General features: G+C 41.7%; 2 protein-coding genes across 2 annotated transcripts; one reads left to right on the forward strand and one right to left on the reverse strand.

Moving 5' to 3' along the window:
* The first annotated feature begins 5,573 nt into the window (after positions 1 to 5,573).
* Positions 5,574 to 12,944, forward strand: sqstm1 (sequestosome 1). Its single transcript, XM_071512909.1, has 8 exons — positions 5,574 to 5,880; positions 8,662 to 8,757; positions 9,412 to 9,701; positions 10,748 to 10,913; positions 11,409 to 11,477; positions 11,600 to 11,751; positions 11,875 to 12,100; positions 12,418 to 12,944. The coding sequence occupies exons 1-8, from the start codon at positions 5,712 to 5,714 to the stop codon at positions 12,576 to 12,578; spliced, it is 1,329 nt and encodes a 442-aa protein (XP_071369010.1). The 5' UTR covers positions 5,574 to 5,711; the 3' UTR covers positions 12,579 to 12,944.
* A 15-nt stretch (positions 12,945 to 12,959) lies between these two features.
* Positions 12,960 to 21,716, reverse strand: mrnip (MRN complex interacting protein). The gene is made up of 7 exons (XM_071512910.1): positions 21,585 to 21,716; positions 19,560 to 19,619; positions 18,165 to 18,271; positions 15,743 to 15,815; positions 15,524 to 15,666; positions 14,449 to 14,530; positions 12,960 to 14,267 (listed from the first exon to the last, which is right to left on the reverse strand). The coding sequence occupies exons 1-7, from the start codon at positions 21,642 to 21,644 to the stop codon at positions 13,665 to 13,667; spliced, it is 1,128 nt and encodes a 375-aa protein (XP_071369011.1). The 5' UTR covers positions 21,645 to 21,716; the 3' UTR covers positions 12,960 to 13,664.
* Positions 21,717 to 22,714: the final 998 nt, after the last annotated feature.

The raw sequence follows: 22,714 nt of genomic DNA on the forward strand, positions 1-22,714 counted from the left end.
CATGCATGTTACATGCACATGCACATGTTACACGTCACAGTGTTTTTAGTTTGGAATCAACACAAAGTGTCACACATGAAGCCTGGAGGTTTGGTCGGGTTTCTAAACTGTTGGTGTAACAGCAGCTGGAGGCCAGCAGGCGGCGCTGCTGCTCCGAGCTTCAACTCAGGAGGAAGAGAACGGAGTAGAACACAGTAGAACACAGTAGAACATAGTAGAACACGATAGAACATAGTAGAATACGGTAGAACACAGTAGAACACGGTAGAACATAGTAGAACACAGTAGAACAAAGTAGAACATAGTAGAGCACAATAGAACACGGAAGAACACGGTAGAACATAGTAGAACACGATAGAACATAGTAGAATACGGTAGAACACGGTAGAACATAGTAGAACACAGTAGAACAAAGTAGAACATAGTAGAGCACAGTAGAACACGGAAGAACACGGTAGAACATAGTAGAACACGGTAGAACATAGTAGAGCACAGTAGAACACGGTAGAACACGGTAGAACATAGTAGAGCACAGTAGAACACGGTAGAACAAGGTAGAACATAGTAGAACACAGTAGAACAAGAGACAGAGCAACACTGGAGGCCAAACTGATGTTTTCATTGTGTTTGATAGACAGAAGGAGAGGAGGAAGATGATGCTGGTGAGGCAAGGCAAACTTTATTTATATAACACATTTCATACACAAGGCAAATACAATGTGCTTCACATAAAACAGAAAAAAAAACACATACACAGACCACAGCTATTTAAAATGACATTAAAACAGAAAGAAAGATAGAGATAGAGATAAAATAGGTAAAACACACATAAAAGAAATAAAATAAATGAGCTGACTTTTAAAAGAGCTGACAGTGGGAACATCTCAGTGCTTCTGGAAGTTTATTCCAGTAATTGGGAGCATAATTACTAAAAGCAGCTTCACCTGATTTAGTTTTCACCCTGGAAACAACTAACAGACCGGTCCCACAGGCCCTCAGAGGTCTGGGTGGCTCAGACCGGTCCCACAGGCCCTCAGAGGTCTGGGTGGCTCAGACCGGTCCCACAGGCCCTCAGAGGTCTGGGTGGCTCAGACCGGTCCCACAGGCCCTCAGAGGTCTGGGTGGCTCAGACCGGTCCCACAGGCCCTCAGAGGTCTGGGTGGCTCAGATCCTATAGGAGCAGGTCAGAAATGTATTTTGGAGCGAAGCCATTTAGCGCTTTATAGACAAGCAGCAGAATTTTAAAATCCATTCTTTGGCACACTGGGAGCCAGTGCAGTGACCTAAGGACCGGTGTGATGTGTTCTGTTCTCAGACTCTGGCAGCAGCGTTCTGAATGAGCTGTATCATGGTGAGGATGAAGATGAAGAGTGAAGTCGGTCTCCTGAGCTGTGAGCTTGTTGTTCAGTAAAGACTGAACAGACTGAAGAACAGAAACATGGAGCTCCTCTTCCTCTTCTCCCTCCTCGCGCCTCAGTAGTGGAACGACCTTTGACCTTTCCTCTCCGGTCACAGCAGGGTCAGGGGTCAAACTTTTCTCTCCTCCTCCTTCACATCATCACCTCTCCTCCTCTCAGTCTCACCGCTCTCAAAAACCCTTCATCTCCTCCACGCTTTCTCTCTCTCTCTTTATCATTCCACGGTCACAGGAACAACCTGACCTCTGACCTCTGACCTCTGACCTCCTTACTGTCGGCTGCTTAATGTTGGTGATGTAGGAACTGAAGCTGATTCTACTGCTGACCTCAGATCAGATCTCATCCCCAACATTTATTAAAATCAACTTAATTCATTAAAATGTAAATGTGGTAAAAAAAAAATTGAAATATATATATATATATTTTTTTTATATATATTTTTTAAATTGCTGTAACATGAATACATGATTAAATAAAACCAGTAAAAATCGTTCAGTTCAGAAGTTCTTAACAACTTAAAGCTGTTGAGTTCAGCAGGTCAGAGTCCGATGGATGAACGACTGACTGAGGAAGGCAGCAGCCAATCAGCCAATCAGCATCTCTAACCCGGTTACTATGGAAACCACAGGCAGCAGCGTCCCAACATTAATATGGATATACAGTATATGTATTTATATAGATCAACATGAACTTTCAACTTTCAACTTTATTGTCATGTGTATTAAAATACAATGAAATACCTGTGCTCTGGCTCTCTCTGCCTGGCACCCCCATTTGATTCCTCTGGAACCCAAATCTGAGAATATTTTTATTGTCAGATATGTTTTTGTCCAGAATTCCATGACTGTCTGTATTGCAGGTAGAGAGATAACAGAGAAACTATGATCAAAACAGTCATTCTTCTACATTCCCAAATTGTGTTCACTTTTTGTAAATGAAATAATGATAAAGTTTCACAATTCATCAATTTGCTGGGGACCCCCCTGCAACCCCCTCAGGGACCCCTGGTGGTCCCCGGACCCCACGTTGAGAACCACTGATATACAATACACGATAACATTACATATTATACAACAGTGTGCGGTGCATATGGGTGTGTCAGCTGACTGCCTGTGGAAGGAAACTGTTACTGAGAGGGAGGAGTGTGATCTGATGCTCTGGTAAAGTTTTTTAGATGGAAGGAGAGAACAGAAGATGAGCTGCTGTCCTTCAGGATGTTTTGGGCTTTCCTTTTGCAGAGAGTGGAGTAGATGTTATGAAGCTGTGGTAGTTCTGTGCCAGTGATTTCTGCTGCTGTCTTCCCAGTCCTTCAGCAGTCTGCAGTCCTGAGCAGGCAGGCTGCCAAACTCTCTCTATGGGAGCCTACAGCCAGAAAAGTTCACAAGAGCTTTGGTCCTCATGCCAAAACTCCTGAGACGCCTCAGAAAGTCTCTGCTGTGCTTTCTTGAGGATGCGATTGGTGTTCAGAGACCATGTGACTGGAAGGCCCGTGGCTTTCACTTGTTTTCCACCAACAGCCTTTACGCCAAATAATACGGGGAAACAACTTGGATTGTTCTGCTGTTGTTTGCTTGGGATTCTCACGGTTTGATGAGGTTGGTTGATGATTTTCTGATGATGGAATCCAAGCGGATGATTTTATGGCAGGAGTGTGTGTGTGTGTGTGTGTGTGGTAATAATGATCGATGCATCAAAATAAAAAGGGTAAATCAAACCAAACAGAGGGATCCAAGTTCAAATCAACAAATAAACAAAAAATAAATATTTGAAACAAAAAACTCCACACACACCTGACGCTTAATTAAAGTAAACTATGCTGCTATTCACCTAGGCCAACAGTAGGGGCAACATTAATGTGAAATGGCTCCAACAGTGATGGTGTCTGTGATGTGTATACCAAGAAATCTAAAACTATCAACAATTTCAACAGATGACCCATTGATGGAGATAGGAATGTGATTTCCTCTGATCTTTCTGAAGTCAATGATTTCTTTTGTCTTACTGACGTTTAGAGAGAGGTTGTTGTCATGGCACCAGATGGTTAGATCTTCCACTTCCCTCCTATAGGCCCTCTCATCCCTGTCGCTTATTAGTCCAATCACTGTGGTGTCATCTGTGAATCTTATGATGCTGTTGTTGTCATATTTGGCAACACAGTCGTGTGTAAACAGACTGTACAGCAGACCTGAGGCACACCGGTCCTCAGAACTAATGTAGAAGACTGTGTTTTACCTTTTCTCCCAGTCTGGGGCCTGGCAGGACATCAAACAGCCAATTACAGATAGAGTTGCCCAGACCAAGACCTCTGAGTTTGGATGGTACAATTGTATTAAAAGCTGAGCTATAATCAATAAACAACATTGTGACATACAGTAGGTATTATGACAGACAGTCTGAACCTGCAGGGAAGCAGCATGCTCCTCCTGTCTCGTCTCATCCCTCTGTCTCACTGCAGGTTTGTCAGTTTCTAGCTGCAGATGTTGATGCGTTTAGTTTCTCATGTTCAGCATGTTTCTGTTTCTTCAGTCTGGTTTGTTGTTCAGAGTCTTCTTCCACTCTGTGATTTCATATGAGACAGCCTGTCACCTCAAATGCACCAATAATAAATCAATAATAAATCATGAGCCATTACTGTGTTACCACAGTTTATTTCCTTCTGTATTTAGTTTCACTGTGTTCTGATTTGTTCTCTAATTTTGATAAATTTGCTTGATTATTTTTTTATTTATTATTTTTATTTATTTCACTCCAACCTCACCAGGTCAAATTCCTCGTATGTGTAAATATACCTGGCAATAAATCTGATTCTGATATTGATATTTATTGTTTTGTTAAGTTCTGCCCTTTGTTAATGATTAGGCAAAGGCAAACTCATTTCCTATCAGCTGATGTATTTCCATTTGATCCTGAACAAAGCATCAGATACAAAGAGTCAAAGAGATTTTCTGCTTGTATTGAATTATTTTGATTCTTTGCTGTTGAACTCGACTGAAGAACTGAGACTGTGATCCAGCTGAAGCTCAGATCTCAGATCAGAGGTTAGGGTTAGCAGCAGCATGACTCAGCAGTTTGGAACAGAAACATTCTGCCTCCTTCTGTTTCTAGAAGAAACGTCTCTGCTCCTCATGTGACCGTTAGTCATCTTCCAGGGGAAAACACTAAGGCTGATCACAGGACAGATGAGTCACTGTCAGCTGACCCACAGGCTGCTGCTGATTGGCTGAACAGCTGCACACTATCTGAAGTAAACGCCAGAAACTTCTATCAGCCAATCTGATATCAGTCCACTACATGATGAGGGGCGTGGCTTCAATATGACAACATTACACGATAATAATGAGGAGGAAAAGTGAAGGTCATGTAGAGTCACATATCAGCCCACTGAAATATTAAAACTATGTCAGAACTTATTGCTAGAAAGTGACACATTAGGTTTAATACAATTAAAATGACAAAATTGTATTAAACCTGTCTGTTTGTATTTAAAACTGTTACAACTATACATAAACACAGACCGGTTTAATTAATAAACTCTGTATTAATCCTTTCTGTTAATGTATTTCATGTTTTTCTCTCCATAGTATTTCATACAGCAGTTAGAAAGTTGTGAAAAGATTGTGCTTTAATATTATTTTTGATTAAGTTTCTAGTGATTTGAGTAAAACAAAAGTTGAATATTAGATTTTGCAACATTATTCAGTTATGCATGTTGATATTTGCTAATAATAAACAATTATTGCTAACAATAAACAACATTTCAGAAGTAAGTAAAGTTTATTTATATAGCACAAAGTGCTTCACAGGAGTAAAATAGTTAAAATAAGACCATCAAATAGTAAGAAACAATAAAACATAAAAACACAGAAATACAGACACAAGATATCTCCTAACTGTTTAAAGCTAGCTTGCTAACCCTGCTTGTTTCTACTGGGTCACGTGACTCAGCGGGGAAATTCCCCCTATTGGAAAGTGCTTTGTCATTCCTCAGCCTCCCATTGGTCCAGCCCCGGAGCCCCGCCTACTTGTTTACAGCGCTCGAGACAGACTTCACACTTCACACCCACCCTCCACGAACTCCAGGAGGCTTGCGATTGGCCGAACAGACGCATAATAAACAAACATTCCTCCCGACGTGGTGACGTGTTTCACGGAAGTGGAGACAGAGAGAAGCCTTCGGTATTTAATACTGCGCAACAGACCGACGGCAGAACCGACACTCACACCGAGCTGTTAGACCGAGCTGAACCTGAAGCTGAACCCGAGCCTGGAGCTGTTGAACCCGGACAGCGGAGCATGTCGGTCACGGTGAAAGCCTACCTGCTGGGGAAGGAGGAAGCGCCGAAGGAGATCCGGCGCTTCGCGGTGGATCAGGACGTTTCCAGCAGCTTCGAGTATCTGAGCAGGAAAGTTGCTGAAGTTTTCTCCAACCTGCAGCACGCGACCCTGCAGATGTTCTACAAGGGTCAGATATGATTCTATTTTTATTCTATTAGTCCACTACTTTTGTTAAATTATTATGATGTGATTTTCTGTTATTGTATACATGGCAGGTTGGTCGTAGGCCGAGCTGACAGCTGCTTTTTTATTTTTTTTTATTTATTTTTTTTATTAGCAAAGGAATAATATACAAACATTCAGGTAAACAATAGCAGCACATATAGATCAAATTGAAGGACACAAATGTATATGAGGAACATAGAGGGAAAATGTAAAAGACAATTGCATAAAAATAGAGCTGACAGCTGCTTGCTGTCCAGAGGCGGACTTAGTGATTTGGGGGCCCTAGGCAAAGGCAAGCATGGGGCCCCCTGAATCCCCCTCTCCCTTCACTAATCCATCCTTTCTACATATTACCATCAAGTTGGGGCTGAGAAAACTGTGCATGCAAGGGCACTTTCTGTTGTTTTTCTGCCCCATTTGTGTAGCTTGCTTTGTTTGTTTTGGGTGTTACTTCTCTCTCAGCTGCTGAAGAAAAATTTGCTTAAGTACCGAAATATTAACAACATAGTAGACAAGTAGAAAAATCGCACTAGAAGTGGAATAACCCACTATAGCCTGACTGATTAGGGTGGGTGACCATGACTGAAGATTGAAATAATTTATTGTAACAAAAAGTATATTTATTTTATATTGATTAAAAATAAGTTTACATTAGTTCTATTCTTATCTTTTTTGGGGGCCCCCTGGCTGCCGGGGCCCAAGGCAGTCGCCTACCTTTACCTGGTGGTAAGACCGGCCCTGCTGCTGTCTGTTACTGTGTTAAGACAGACGGGCCGGACCAGTTTCATACATCCATGGGCCGGACAGCAGAGACAGTGAACAGTCCTGTTGTCGGGCCAGACTGACTTCAACATAAATATATGTATTTTTTATTTAACCTTTATTTAGTTTTGTTTCTTTATTCACACATATAAAAATTTAAAAGAAAAAGATACAATACTGAAACACTGAAATCAAATATATAGCATTTCTATATCAGTTAATTCTGTGCATAGAACATACTCATTTTCTTAGGGCAGATAAGTTTGGCTTGCATAAATTAAGGTGATATAGACTTTTCTAACCCTAATAATGAGAATCCCAGATTTCAGCGCAAGCCGTCCCAGATTAGAACAATTTGGCACATGGAACATCTGTGCCATTTCCTCTCTGAGTATGATATCTGAATTCTTTCTTCTGATTTCATTAGGAAACATCTTGGGGATTTCAGAATGGTATCAGGCATGGATCTAATGTATTGGCTTCATATAGAAATATGTTACATAAATCAGAATTGCAAAAATTGTCCCACTTTACACAAATCCACCCTATAATTTGCAAGTAAATGTGAAGGAGAATCACCTAAAACCCTCCAGGGGCTTGAAAAGTGTCATTCTGCAGGCAGCATGTTACAGAAAATAATTACAGCAATGTAAAATACACAGTTTGAATGTATCTATAAATAAGTTAAGACAGAGTAAAAAACTGAGACATAGTTCAGCGTAGTACTTGACAACAAAGCATCCCATAATACCCATCTGTTACACAAGTATGAAGAATCAGTCATAGTCATAAGACACACACACACACACACACACCAAGAATACTCATTCATAATACATGCAAGTATACACAAACACTGTCATTAACAGACTAAGAGTAGACACTCATGTGATATGGCTTAGAGTTTTCATAAGAGCTCTAAGACATATTAAGTCAGTCGAGAACCGATTCTCATTTACAGTGACGATCTGGCCAAGAGGCAGAAACTGTCTGTACACATAATAAAAACATAACCATAATAAACAAACAAATGTGCCGTCGGTGTGAACAAATCAAACTGAAGAGTCTCTGAGAGTCAAAGGTGATTTCAGCTGTTTCATAACAAGCAGCAGATCAAACCGGACCAACGTCTCAAACCCGTCCAGGAAACTCAACCTGAACGGTGAAAAATGAAAAAACAAGTTGTTCTACTTCTCACCATCATGTGTCATAACATGATAATTATTATAACCTTTATTCATAGAGAACAAGTGAGTCAGTTAAACCAGATGTGGTAGCCATGGGGAGTCTGGGGTAATACATGGACTAGTGGATGTGAATTAGTGATGGGAGGATATAAGATTTTATCTTTTATCGCGATAAAAACACTCAAGATAATTTTATCTTGGTGAATTTCCATTATCGGGATAATATCGTGAATCGCAATGATTTTGGCCAGGATAATCGTGACATGAAATTTTCATATCGTCCCATGCCTAATGTGAACACATGGATACACAGGGGATGTGCAGTGTACTCACTAGTTATTTTTATTATAATTATTGGTATACAGTTATCAGCGTGCATTTTAAATGTCTGCCTGGATATTTATGATGGCTGCTATAGATGGTTTTGGATTATTGTGGTTTCTGTTTATTGATGTGCTTTCAAAGGTTTATATGCTCAGGTATACAGTTATCGATATGCACTTTAAATGTCTGCCTGGACTGTGATGGTATTATAGTATATTATTATAGTATGGTATTTATGACGGCTGCTATAGATGATTTGGATTATTGTGGTTTCTGTTTATTTGATCTGATTTGCTTTAAATGTGTCTCTGTGTTCTGTGTTGGACCACAGATTGCCTCTTGGAGGACATTAAAGTTTTCTAAGTCAAATGTTACCAAACACTTTACAGCATAAACAGAAATGCATAATAATGATGTAGTGCTGTAATAATAAATAATGTGTTAAAGTCAGAAGCCGTTTGTTCCTGCAGATGAAGACGGAGATCTGATCGCCTTCTCCACCGACGACGAGCTGATGATGGGGCTGGGCTGCATGAAGGACGCCACCTTCCGCCTCTTCATCAAAGGTACACACACACACACACACACACACACACACACACACACACACACACACACACTCTGACTGTACACACACGTGCACAGACAAACATACTGGCACACACACACACACTGACACATGCACACACTCTTGAATAAACACACACTGACAAAAACATACTGACACACCCACACCCACACACACACACACACACACACACACACACACAGACTGCACTCACACACACACGCACTGACAAACATACTGACACACCCACACTGGCGCACACACACACACACACACTCTGACACACCCACCCACACACTGACTGCACACACATGGACACACACACACACTGACAAACATACTGACACACACACTGACACACCCACCCACACACTGACTGCACACACGGACACACACACCCACACACACACTGACACACCCACACACACACTGACTGTCTTTTTTTATCTTCATGACTGATTTCCAGTAAAGCCACAGTGAACTGAGCGCCTGTCAGTCTGTAGATTTATATCTGTGGGAGTTTAAAGCGACTGTTTCTGTCAAAGCATTGTGGGTAAAAACGACTGAACGGGTTTCTGTCTGTTCAGAGTGTTGCAGCAGACCGTCTCTGTGTTTCTGTCTGATACTAATAAAGTTATGTGAAACATTACAGAGAAGAAGGAGCACCGGCGGGAGTTTCCGCTGCACGCCTTCCCGGGCGGGGTGCCCCCCTTCGCCTTCCCCCCTCCCCCGCCCGGGGCGCCGCAGGGCCCGCCGCCCCCCCACGCCCCCCCCGCCCTGCACCCCAACGTGACGTGCGACGGCTGCGAGGGCCCGGTGGTCGGGACGCGCTTCAAGTGCACCGTGTGTCCCGACTACGACCTGTGCGCCTCCTGCCAGGCCAAGGGCCTCCACACACAACACTGCCTGCTGCCCATCTGGCAGCCGCTCAACATGCTGCAGGTGAGCAGCAGAGCATCATGGGATATGAGGAGGAGGGAGCTCATCAGCTCCGGTTCAGCTGAGGAACCGGGATGGGAATTTGAAAAAAACCTACAGGAAACAGAATTGTAATTGAACTGGAATTTCAGGAAGTTTAATTTAATTCAGTGAAATTCTGTGAAATTCCTTTTTTTTTTTTTTAATTCAGTCAGTGTATTTGAATAGGAACAGAGACATAGACATAATAATAATAACTTTAATAATAACTTTATTTGTATAGCACTTTTCTAAAAACAATGTTTACAAACTGCTTTACATACAATAAAACCCAAAAGCAGTGATGTGAAACTACCACAATGAATGATAGAAAAAAAATAAATAAATATATATATATATATAATAGAAAATAGGAATAAAAGGTAATATATGAGGTAAACAGGTACAACTAAAAACACACAAACAAACAGAGATACAATTAAAAACAGATCGAACTTTACATAAAAGTGTGGCCCGAAAAAAACAAAACAAAAAAAAAAACAGAGAACATTTTAACAAAATAGTCTGTCACATTTATAGCCTATACTAATTTGCAGTGTTTGCCCCTAGATTTTATTAAAACAGATATAAAATTCACAAAAAAGACTGTCAGCATAAGAAAGATGGCACCACTTCTATGCAGAGATATTTACAGATATTTATTTTTCTCACCACATATCTGAGATTCCACATAGTGTTATATATTATCAATACTGATTATCATAAATTATTAAAGGAACCTTTCAGCTGGTATTGGATGCAGAACATGTGATGGTAATCCAAACATTATGACTGAATGTGTTTGATTTGATTTGATTCATAATGTTTGATTTGTAATGTTTAGAGTCGAGACAAACTGTGTTAGAAGTGGAATTTCATGGAATTGAATTAATTCTCAGTTCAGTTCATATCAGAGGAAACACAAACTGTTCCAGCTGAGAACAGAGTTTCTGTCTGTGGAGACTGAACTGAGATCAGCTGTCCGTTTGTCTCTGAGTCCATCATGACTGACAGCTGTGATGTCACTGCAGTGGTTTCCTCGTGGGAAGTGGATGAGGAAGATGAGGCACTGCATGTGGAACCAGAACCAAAACCAGAACCAGTCCCAGGACCAGAATCAGAACCAGAAGCAGGACCAGGAGCAGTGTGATGCCTCCAGGTCCGGCCAGGCTGCAGCGGACAGCAGCGCCCCCTCTGGTGAGTCCTGACCTTCTTCTTCTTCTTCGTCTTCTTCTTCTTCTTCTTCTTCAGAGCCCGGTTTAGTTTTCTCAGCATCATCTCAACACAGATCCTGCAGCGGCCATCTTGTCTCGCAGCAGGAAGTTGAAAACAGGCCGTCTTCATAATTAGTTTCTTTCTTACATAAAAGCCCTTTAAGTCATGGAAAATAAAAATGCAATGAAACTTTTTAGTATAATAGAAGATGTATGATTTAAAAAAGTTAAGTTAGAAGTTAGTTTAAGTTATTTTTTTTTCTTTTTGTTATATTTAATATTATTTCAATCTTTTGTCTGTTTTGATTTGTCTTTTTTCTGTCTTTTTGGTTTGCACCTGATCCTATTGGTATATAGTGAAGATTTCAAAGCAAATGATGTTTGTACATGAAAATTGTTCAATGAAAAAACAAAAAAAACAAATAGAAAACAGGCTTCTACCTCACACTGACCTCTGACCTCTGACCTCTCCCCACAGCCTCCCAGGCCAACGTTGACTTCCTGAAGAACATCGGTGAGGGAGTGGCGGCCATGTTGAGCCCACTGGGTAAATACAGCCACAGAGACCCAACACTCCATTACACCAACACAGGAATGAACTGTGACGTCAATAAACATCTGTGTGTGTGTGTGTGTGTGTGTGTGTGTGTGTGTGTGTGTGTGTGTCAGGTATCGACGTGGACATCGATGTGGAGCACGAGGGCCAGAGGACCAAGGTGACGCCCAGCGCCAAGTCGGGGGGGGCCGGGGGGGAGGAGGAGGGAGCGGGGGGGACGGAGGGGGGAGTGGAGACAGACGAGCCGAGCAGCGAGGGAGCCAAGGTGTGTTACTTTGTCACGCGCACACACACACACACACACACACACACACCACACACACACACACACACACACCACACACACACACAGAGCTGCAGCTTGGTGTTAAAGCTGTGTGTCCCTCAGGGCCCCAAGGAGCCGGGCAGCGATGAGGAGTGGACCCACCTGAGCCCACGAGAGGTCGACCCGTCCACCGGGGAGCTGCAGTCCCTTCGGCTGGGGGAGGAGGAGGGGCCTCCGGGCCCGCCGGCGGGCCAGCAGGGGCCTCCAGGGGGTCAGCAGGGGCCTCCAGGGGGCCAGCAGGGGCCCTCAGGCCTGAGAGAGGCGGCCCTCTATCCTCACCTGCCTCAAGGTATTGACATGGCAGATATCACTGAACCTGACTCTCTTTAGTTTCTACAGTTTGGTTCCAGATTTCCTCCTTGTTGAGTTTCCCTGTCACTTAGTTTCTTATTGTTTTATTTTTTATTTTAATATGATCAGCTTGTTATTCCAGAGTAACGTTTCGGTCAGCAGGATCACATAGACAAAATGAAACATATCACTCCATTCACAACATGTTGAATAATAACAGCGTGCTGCATTATAAGTAGCGTTTTTTCCCCCCACTGACAACCATTGTAACATGAGCAGACAATAAGCGTGACCTCTGACCTCTGACCTCTCCAGAGGCGGACCCTCGGCTGGTGGAGTCTCTGTCCCAGATGCTGTCGATGGGCTTCACAGACGAGGGGGGCTGGCTGACCCGCCTGCTGCAGGCCAAGGGCTTCGACATCGGAGCGGCGCTGGACACCATCCAGTACGCCAAGCCGGCCGGGCCGAAGCCGTGATGTCACCGTGATGTCACTCACATTATAATACTGTAACAACAATCACCATGAGCTATTATTTCACTATGCAATAATAGTTGTAATTCCACTGTTTCTATCTACTATGCTTTCTTTCTGTAATCTTTCAGTATGAAATAACTCGAATGTAAAGGAGAACAAAAATCAACCATTTTGAATTTGAGTGGCAGTAACAATATAATGTTGGAACCAGTTCAAACATGTTATAAACATGTTATTAACATGTTATAATCCTTCCTGCTAGCTGACATCAATGCTCCTTTACTACTTCAATGTTTTTCTTTGTCTGTTCTGAGTATCAGCAGTGAGGTGAAGCAGTCTGAAACTGTCTGAACAATAAAACACTTCACAATTATTCTTGTTTCATTGCTTTTATTGGAAAAATAAAACGTTTTATGTCACTCAGACTTTTTTAAAGCCCGGCAGCTGAGGTCCAACCTGCTGCAGACAGGAGCTTCAGATAAACAACTGAAATGTAAACTGATAGAATAAAGCTGAGAGAAAGAAAACTAACTTCAATAAACCAGATGCTTCAAACATGCTGAAGGACACCAGAGTCACTTTAGATTTTTCCTCTCACTGTTTTTACCCACGAAGAGTCTGAAGCCACTGATGTGTTTCAGTCAGAAGCTCCTGCTGCTGTCAAAGACAACTGTTAAAATGTAAAAAAATAAGACGTTAAAAACAGCAAACAGAAAACATGTTGATCAGCAGCTGGACTGTATTATTTCCTAACTTGACTCTATAACACCTCAGTCATATCAGAAGTCTCTTTCCATTCTGCTGATCTGAATGTGAGCAGATCTCTGTGTGTTTCCTCTTCACTCTGCTTTAAGTTCCATGTTGCCTCTTCACTGCCAGCAGAAGAACGTAACAGTGCGCAGTGATGGAAACAGAGAAAATAGTCCCATCAAATACCATAATTAGCTGCGTGATGAAGTCAGGTTAGGAAAAACTAGAATCCAGTTCTGTTCAGCAGGATGGATTCTGTTTGTCTTCGCTGTTTTTAATGAATTTTGGAAAGCAGTGAGAGTCTGAACATGTCAGCGTGTCACATGACGCTGAGCGTTAAAACACGTCATCCAAGCTGAAGTCGTCTCCGGTGTCGAACAGAGAGCCGACAGGCGGGAAGGGGCGTGGCCTCTCAGGGGGCGGAGCCTGCTGACCGACGGCTTCGTGACGCCGCGGCCCCGCTGACTTGTGGGCGGGGCTTTCATCGAATCCACAGAGACCGACAGCCGTCTCTGGCCTGTTGAAAGCCAGATCGCCGGCCCCGCCCACTGAGCGGCTCCGCCCACAGACCTTCTTCCTCCTGGACCGCTCCTCTTCCTCTTCATCCTCCTCTTCCTCCTCATCCTGGCGGGCAGCGCTGAGGAACTGAGTCCATCTGGAGCCAGAGGGAGGACCAGTATGAAGACTACGAGGAGGACCAGGAGGACCAGTATGAAGACTACGAGGAGGACCAGGAGGACCAGTATGAAGACCAGGAGGAGGACCAGGAGGACCAGTATGAAGACCACGAGGAGGACCAGGAGGACCAGTATGAAGACGAGTAGGAGGACCAGCAGGGAGACCAGCAGGGAGACCAGTCTGGGCTCTGAAGACGGTGTTGGGTGAACTGGGAGTTCTGGTGGGAGCAGCTGGTTTCTGCCTCAGACTGGAGCAGCTCGACTGGAGAGAGAGCAGAGTCTGTCTGAGGTCCAGGCTGAAGGTCAAAGGTCAGCGGCGCTTAGGCTGACTAAACACCGTCTGCTTTAGTTTTTATATTAATTTGAATCTCACTGTATTTAGTTATTATTATTACAACTGTTACTAGTGTTATTAGTGATATCAGTGTTATGATCAGTGTCACCTGTTCAGGTCTGCACCAGTCCTCCTCTCCTCTGGGAGAACCGCTCCCTCCATCTCTCCATCCACCTCTGCTCTTCCTCTTCCTGTCAGGACACAGAGGGGTCAGAGGTCAGAGGTCACAGCACCCAGGAAACAGCTGGAGAACCCTGCTGGTTTCCACTCCAGACCTCTGATCAGGGACTGGATGGACTGTTTCACACCTGAAGCAGCTGAATGCAGTTCACAGGACTTCAGACCGCTGGACTACAACCAGGATCCCTACACATTTTAATTAAAAGATTCCATACTTTTTCCAGACCTTGATTTGTTTGAAGATTTTGTCTGGTGTTCACTATGATTTACGCAGATAGACATCTTGCCCCTGCTAACTAGGTCACATCACTGTATAGATGAAGATTGTTCTTCACAGAGACAAATATCAGAATATGTGAGATGATTGGCAGGGTTCCTACACGCTTTCCATTTTAAAATTCCATATTTTTCCCAGACCCTATGTTCTTGACCGGATTTGATGTTGGTGGGTATTTGATATAATGCAGCTGACAGCGGCTGGGTAATAAGAGCGTCCCTCTATCTGAACATTATTCTTCACATCAACAAAAACTGTGGACTCAAAGTGGCTCTACAACAACATAAAAGCTAGAATTATGTGTGTATCGGACCTGAGCCGCAACATTTCCATACTTTTCCAGACATTTTTTTCACATTCCCAAACTATTCAAGACCTGGAAATGATCAAATTCATTTTTAATACTTTTCCAGACCTGCGTAGGAACCCTGTACAATGATCATGGACAGTTAAAAAAAGTGAAGACCAGCAGGACTGAGGTTTGGTGGGCGTTTGAGCAGCGCCTCTTGCTGTCTGTCTGTCTGTCTGTCTGTTGGCTCTGATCTGATCTGATCTGATCTGATCTGATCTGATCTGAGTGAAGCTGTCTGTCAGCTTCATGTTGCTCTGACTCATCAGTGTGTCAGAAAACTGACAAACCGGTTTAAAATGTGAACTAAAGCTGTGTGACAGACACATTGTTCTGCTGCATGGAGGCTCTGCAGTCTGTGAGGATGAGTCAGAGAACCTGCTGCTCCTGCTGCCATGGAGCCGGTTCCTGTCCGTCAAAACGTTCCCCTCTGGCTCCTCCCATAGCTCCGCCTCCGGCTCTGGCTCCGCCTCCTGGGGTTCGTCCAGGTATTTACTCCAGCGACTCGGCTGAGGCTCCACCTGCAGAGACACACCGAGACGTTATTCAGCCACACAGGAGGGGAAGACAGCTGAGCCAGCAGACTGAACAGCTCACCTGGTTCCCATCATGCTCCTCTGCTCCCCCCCCTCCTCCAGCCTCCTCCTCCTCCTCCTCCTCCTCCTCCTCCCTGTCAGCAGACACACAAACATCAGGAAGGACAGAATTAATTCTTCTTAATTCTAAATCTGCTGCTTTTCAGTTTTCCAGCAGGAGCGATTGGAAGCAGGTGTGCAGGCTCAGTTCAGACAGGGTGTAGATATATATAGAGTAGAGCTGGGTTTAAAAAATCGATTTTCCAATTTAAATCGATCTTCATTTGAATGATCCAATATCAATTCATAAAATCCTGAGATCAGTCTTTTAATATATGCCTTTTCCTGTGGATGCTTGAAGCTACACTGCACTACAGAAAGCTCTTATCTGCTCACTCTCACTGACTGTAGAGTCTGTAGAGTTGCACAACTTGCACTATATTGTGTTGACTGCTGTAGTGTGTTGGTCATGTTAAATAAAAAGTACATTAATGTAACTGCTTTGGGGTCAATTCTAAATGTAAACATTAATATTTTTAATAATGCACCAGGTTAGAGGGTTCCTTGTACAATTTACAGCATTAGTTCTCTGAGCATCTCTTTCATATCCAAGCAAAATTGGTATTGTAACTGAAATATCCCTAACCGAATCCATATTGAATCGAATCAAATCGGAAATGGAATCGAATCAGGACCTTGTGAATCGGAATCAAATCGATTCGGTAAATCAGTGGCGATACCCAGCCCTAATATAGAGAGGTTATATAGAACATACAGTATATGTATATGTATAGGGTATACAGAGGGTGTTAGAGGGTATCTACTGTATATAGAGGGTATATATATCCTACAGAGGGTATATAGAGGCTAGAGTTGGGCGTTTGGACGAATGCATCGGGGATCAGCGACAGACTGAATTCATCACTGGAGGAAATTCCCTGCTGGTTTTTTTTTCAGATTTAAATGACTTGTTTTTTTTTCAGAAGTTGCTCAGCGTCTCTCAGCAGATCTCTGCCTCCACCAGCCGCCGCTGTAAAGCCCTGAAAGATCCCAAACTTCATTCTTTTCTACTTTATTTTGGTCGGGACTAAAGAAAGCCTGTTGAACACAGCAGAGTCTCACTGAGACATCTGCTGGACGGACGTGACATTACACCTTCATGTCATTACAAATAACTTCCCTCTGTCTTCCTCTGTATTTACTGCTACAGGCTTCACTGGCCCACAGGTAAGCTGCTTTCATTTTTCAAACGCAAGGCAAACTAATTTAATGGAGTTTATTTACCATTGCATATTAAACAGAAGTGGCAGATAGAAAACACTGTGCATTATTTTAGTGTTTAGATTAGTCAGCTACTTCACCTTGACTAACACATTTTCTGACACTCAAATATGAAAGAACTAGGGTTGCAAAATTCCGGGAATTTTCAAAGTTGGAAACTTTCCATGGGAATTAACGGGAATTTATGGGAATTAACGGGAATTTATGGGAATAAACGGGAATAAACCAGGAATTTACTAAATTGAAGGTATGCTCTTAATAGGGAACTTAAATATAGTTGGGGAAAATATATTTTAGCATAATCCTGACTAAAACAACCAGATATCATGCAAGTACAGTTGAATATCTATGCTATTCCTCAATCACATGCACATAGCACACTGCTTACTGCAGGGCTATTGAGACCACGCCCCCTACATGCAACTCAACATTCATGTTTTTGTTCTTCAATGAAAGAATTGATTGTTCAATAAAATATTTAACACTTGATAAAGTTCTACTTACAAATAAATCTGTTTTAATTGTATTATTTTGGATGGATGTCTGCTTATAACAAAACAAATATTTATGCTTGGATATGATACCTTTCCATTAAATTACCCTCAATTCCCAGTTAATTCCCATAAATTCCCATAAATTCCCATTAATTCCCATAAATTCCCATAATTCCCATGGAAAGTTTCCAATTTGGAATATTTCCAAAATTCCCCAGCTTAACTTCCCATGGAAATTTACCAGAAACTTTCCGGAAATTTACCGGAAATTTTCCACCCCTTTGCAACCCTAGAAAGAACACATAAAAATTAAACTCACGTTGATTTAAATTGTATTTATTTATTTCCCAGGTTGTTTTGTCCCATCTGAGTGTTTTTACTGCACTGCTTCCTGCTGGGAACGCTGTAGTACCGTGTGTGTGTATGCGTGTGTGTGTGTGTGTGTGTGTCTTTATGTGTCTTTGTCCCCAGACATGAACCAATACATCGGGATGATGATTGAATGTACACCATCACCCAACAGAGGCAGTGTGTGTATATACAGAGTGTTTACAGACAGAGTGTAGGATGTATAGAGGGAACATGTACATGTGTGAGTGCTGCTGTTACATATTTAATACAGCTAAAAATGTTTTATATCTAATACAGTTGTGAGAGTTGTTAGGTTACCATAGCGACCAGGCACTCTGCTCCTGCTCCTCCATCATGGCTCCTCGCCTGGCGTTCAGTTTCTGGACGTGACGTCTGCAGTCGGCGCCGGAGCCACGCCCAAACTCCTGTCCAATCAAAACACAGATCCACTGTTTTCATGACGGACTGGGAATCCGGAAGCTTCAGATGGTTCAACAGAGGGGACAGATAGATAAAGAGAGGGAACAGATAGATAAAGAGAGGGAACAGATAGATAAACAGAGGGAACAGATAGATAAACAGAGGGAACAGATAGATAAAGAGAGGGAACAGATAGATAAACAGAGGGAACAGATAGATAAACAGAGGGAACAGATAGATAAAGAGAGGGAACAGATAGATAAAGAGAGGGAACAGATAGATAAAGAGAGGGAACAGATAGATAAACAGAGGGAACAGATAGATAAAGAGAGGGAACAGATAGATAAACAGAGGGAACAGATAGATAAAGAGAGGGAACAGATAGATAAACAGAGGGAACAGATAGATAAAGAGAGGGAACAGATAGATAAAGAGAGGGAACAGATAGATAAAGAGAGGGAACAGATAGATAAACAGAGGGAACAGATAGATAAAGAGAGGGAACAGATAGATAAAGAGAGGGAACAGATAGATAAAGAGAGGGAACAGATAGATAAAGAGAGGGAACAGATAGATAAACAGAGGGAACAGATAGATAAAGAGAGGGAACAGATAGATAAAGAGAGGGAACAGATAGATAAACAGAGGGAACAGATAGATAAAGAGAGGGAACTAGAGCTGCAACGATTAATCGATTAGTTGTCAACTATTAAATTAATCGCCAACTATTTTGATAATCGATTAATCGGTTTGAGTAATTTCTTAAGAAAAATAAGTCAAAATTCTCTGATTCCAGCTTCTTAAATGTGAATATTTCCTGGTTTCTTTCCTCCTCTATGACAGTAAACTGAATATCTTTGGGTTGTGGACAAAACAAGACATTTGAGGACGTCATCTTGGGCTTTGGGAAACACTGATCCACATTTTTCACCATTTTCTGACATTTTATAGACCAAACAACTAATCGATTAATCGAGAAAATAATCGACAGATTAATCGACAATGAAAATAATCGTTAGTTGCAGCCCTAGAGGGAACACAGATAGATAAACAGAGGGAACAGATAGATAAACAGAGGGAACAGATAGATAAACAGGGGGAACAGATAGATAAACAGAGGGAACACAGATAGATAAACAGAGAGAACACAGATAGATAAACAGAGGGAACACAGATAGATAAACAGAGGGAACAGATAGATAAACAGAGAGAACACAGATAGATAAACAGAGGGAACAGATAGATAAACAGGGGAACAGATAGATAAACAGAGGGATCGGTGTAAGTCGTCACCTTCAGCATACTCTGCTTCTCTCCACACATCTTGCAGCTCCATCTCTTGGCCTTTTTCACCTGAGAGAAACACAGCGGCTCTGTAAGTGAAACTGATCAAACCTTTACAGCTGACACATTCAACTTCATATGAATCATCCACTGTATATACTGTATGTATCTGTCTTTGGTCACTTCAAAGTTAAACACATTTTTCTTGCATGGAGCTCAGGAGTGGCTGCAGGAAAAATTCTATAAATTCAATAAAACTGTCCATAAATAATTTCAAAAATATATTTTCAGGCCCCAATTTATTACACTGAGGGCAGGAGACGGTACTGTGTGTGTGCTCATGTTCTCCTTTTAATTCATTTTTGTCCACAAGACGCATGATTCCCTTGTTTTGGTTAATTTGTGCCCTTACTTTCAATATGTTGTGCGCATAATTTCATAATTTGTGAGAACAAATTAACTAAATTCCCACAAGTTAACAAAAGGAACTTGAGCTGCCACAATAATTATGATACATTAAACATGATCAGTATGCTAATGAGATCATTCATTAATTGATTAATTAGCAAATATTTCTACGTCAACGTATTTGTCTTATATTTGACATGGGTGGTATTATTTTATTAGTATTTTATTATCGTGTTATTTTTCAGGGAACAGGTTTCGTCACCGCTCTTTCCTGCTGGATGTCAGCAGGTTTAACGTTAACTCCAGTTCACTTCATGTTAGCTTACTGTTAACTAAATGTTAGCTTACTGTTAACTAAATGTTAGCTTACTGTTAACTAAATGTTAGCTCACTGTTAACTAAATGTTAGCTTACTGTTAACTAAATGTTAGCTTACTGTTAACTAAATGTTAGCTTACTGTTAACTAAATGTTAGCTTACTGTTAACTAAATGTTAGCTCACTGTTAACTAAATGTTAACTTACTGTTAACTAAATGTTAACTTGACATGTAAAACTAAAACATGCAAAACTAAACTCCTGCAGTCTGAATTGGGAACTCTTTGCTCTTTATTACAGTCTCACCTATTCATTTTCTATTGCCTGATCTGACCAGAAGAAGTTGTTGAGTTTGAATAAAACACAAACACCTTTCACTAAAAGTAGTGAACAGGATTGTTTTGTGTTGTGATCCCTGTGTGGAGAAGGTCATGAAGCCTTATGGCAGCCAGATTAACCAGAAACCAGATTTATGACAGCAAAGAGTTGTAAAGCAGTCAGATTTACAACTGTACTGTATAAGGCTCTGAAGTGCAGAGGTGGGATGTAACAAAGTAAAAATACTTCATTACTTAAGTAAGACTTTCAAGTATCTGTACTTTACTCAAGTTTTTCTTTCACTGAAGACTTTTTACTTTTACTCACTACATTTCAAAAGAGAAATCTGTACTTTCTACTCACTACATTTTCAAAACAGACTCATTACTCTCTGGAAATCATCAGCTGATTTTCTAAAAAAAAATATTTTCAGCATCAGACGGCTTCCATCCCGGAAGCAGCTGATCAAGAGCCAGATGTGATCGGCTGCTTGTTCAGCAAAGCGACACCAAAAATTAGGGAAAGGGAGAGAGAGAGAAGCAAGAGAGAGAAGCAACAAGAGAGAGAAGCAACAAGAGAGAGAATTAACGTTAGTGAATTCAGCTGCTAGAATTAACGTTTGTGATCTGAGCTGCAGACTCTTTCTCATCTGGGATTCAGAGGAACGCTCAACAGAAAACAGTTTAGAAAATTAAAAACGACTTTTTTAGAGAACAACTTTTACTTTTATACTTTAAGTAAATTTAAGACCATGTACTTTTATACTTTGACTTGAGTAAAGGATTTGAAAAGGTACTTCAACTTCTACCAGAGTATATTTTTAAATTAGTATTTGCACTTTTACTTGTGTAACGTTAGGGAATTTGTGTACTTCTACCTCATCTGCTTATCTGTCGAGTGTTAGCTGACTGTAGCTTAGCTTAGCTTAGCGTTAGCCTAACGTTAGCCTGACGTTAGCCCGCTCAGCAGAGTGAAAGTCAGTTTGATTCACCTGCTGCACCTGGAAACTCTCGCAGGAAAAACATCTGAGGACCTGAAACTCCTGAACCATGGTGGAGACAGACGGCTCGGCTCGGCTCGGCTCGGCTCAGCACGGCTCGGCTCCTCTGTCTGTTCCCGGGATGTTTTGAACTGCAGTGAAACTGAAACGTCACCGGCTGAACGGTGTTGATGTGCGCGCGCCCCCTGCAGGACGGGAGGGGAACGGCGCGCGGAGTTACATTTGACCCGTTTAGCTGAAGTCTTTCTGTCCGGACTGCAGCTGAGGATCCTTGTGTTTTAGCTAAATTACTAATTTTCTAATCAGAAGCTAAAGAAGCTGAGTATTTTTAATGTCTCATTCGTAATCATACAAATCGTGAAGTCATTAAGACCAAGATGTTGTGATGAACTCTGTATTTAGGTTTACTGTGTACATCATATCTGCAACTCATATCCTGTTAGTTATAATTTATCAATAAAAAGTAAAGCTTTCAATTTAAATAAAGTTGCAGATTTTCACAAACAGATCAAGAGAATGTGAATTTCATTCAGGATTTATTACACAATATAATACAGTACTGATCAATAACAATTTAAAAAGCAGGTTTGTGAATAAATAATGTGTTACATGGATACAGTGACGTTATACATGACAACAGAAAGAGACGTCGATCTATCCAAGAAACAAATAAAAAGACTGAAGTAGCTTCTGTAATCTTTCACATTTCTCAAACTGAAGTAAACAGGAATCATTTTATTAGATATCAGGAACAGGCAGAGTCAAGCAAACAATATAGAAGAGAAGAAGGCTTGAATAACTTTATATTACAGTCTGCAGAGGAGCGGATGAGTTGGGCAACGATAATGTGATTCAGCTACAAAACTAATTCAGGCTTACAAAGTGCTGACATGACACCGGTCCAACTGTCAACTCCCAAAGTGAACTGACATACAGCCAGTAAACACACAGCTGACTGGCTGTCTGCCGCTGAGCAGAGACCAATAGAAGATCAATAGAAGACCAATAGAAGATCAATAGAAGATCAATAGAAGATCAATAGAGGACAGCGCCAGCACTTCACCTACTGATCCTCTGGACACTGAGCTGTTTGTGGAGGAACTGATAATAATAAAGGTTGA

Source organism: Centroberyx affinis, unplaced genomic scaffold (assembly GCF_046629955.1).
Source record: "Centroberyx affinis isolate AG114_WGS23_722 - 3 ecotype Tasmania unplaced genomic scaffold, CSIRO-AGI_Caff_v1 ptg006625l_1, whole genome shotgun sequence".
In the NCBI taxonomy this organism is placed as follows: Eukaryota; Metazoa; Chordata; class Actinopteri; order Beryciformes; family Berycidae; genus Centroberyx; species Centroberyx affinis.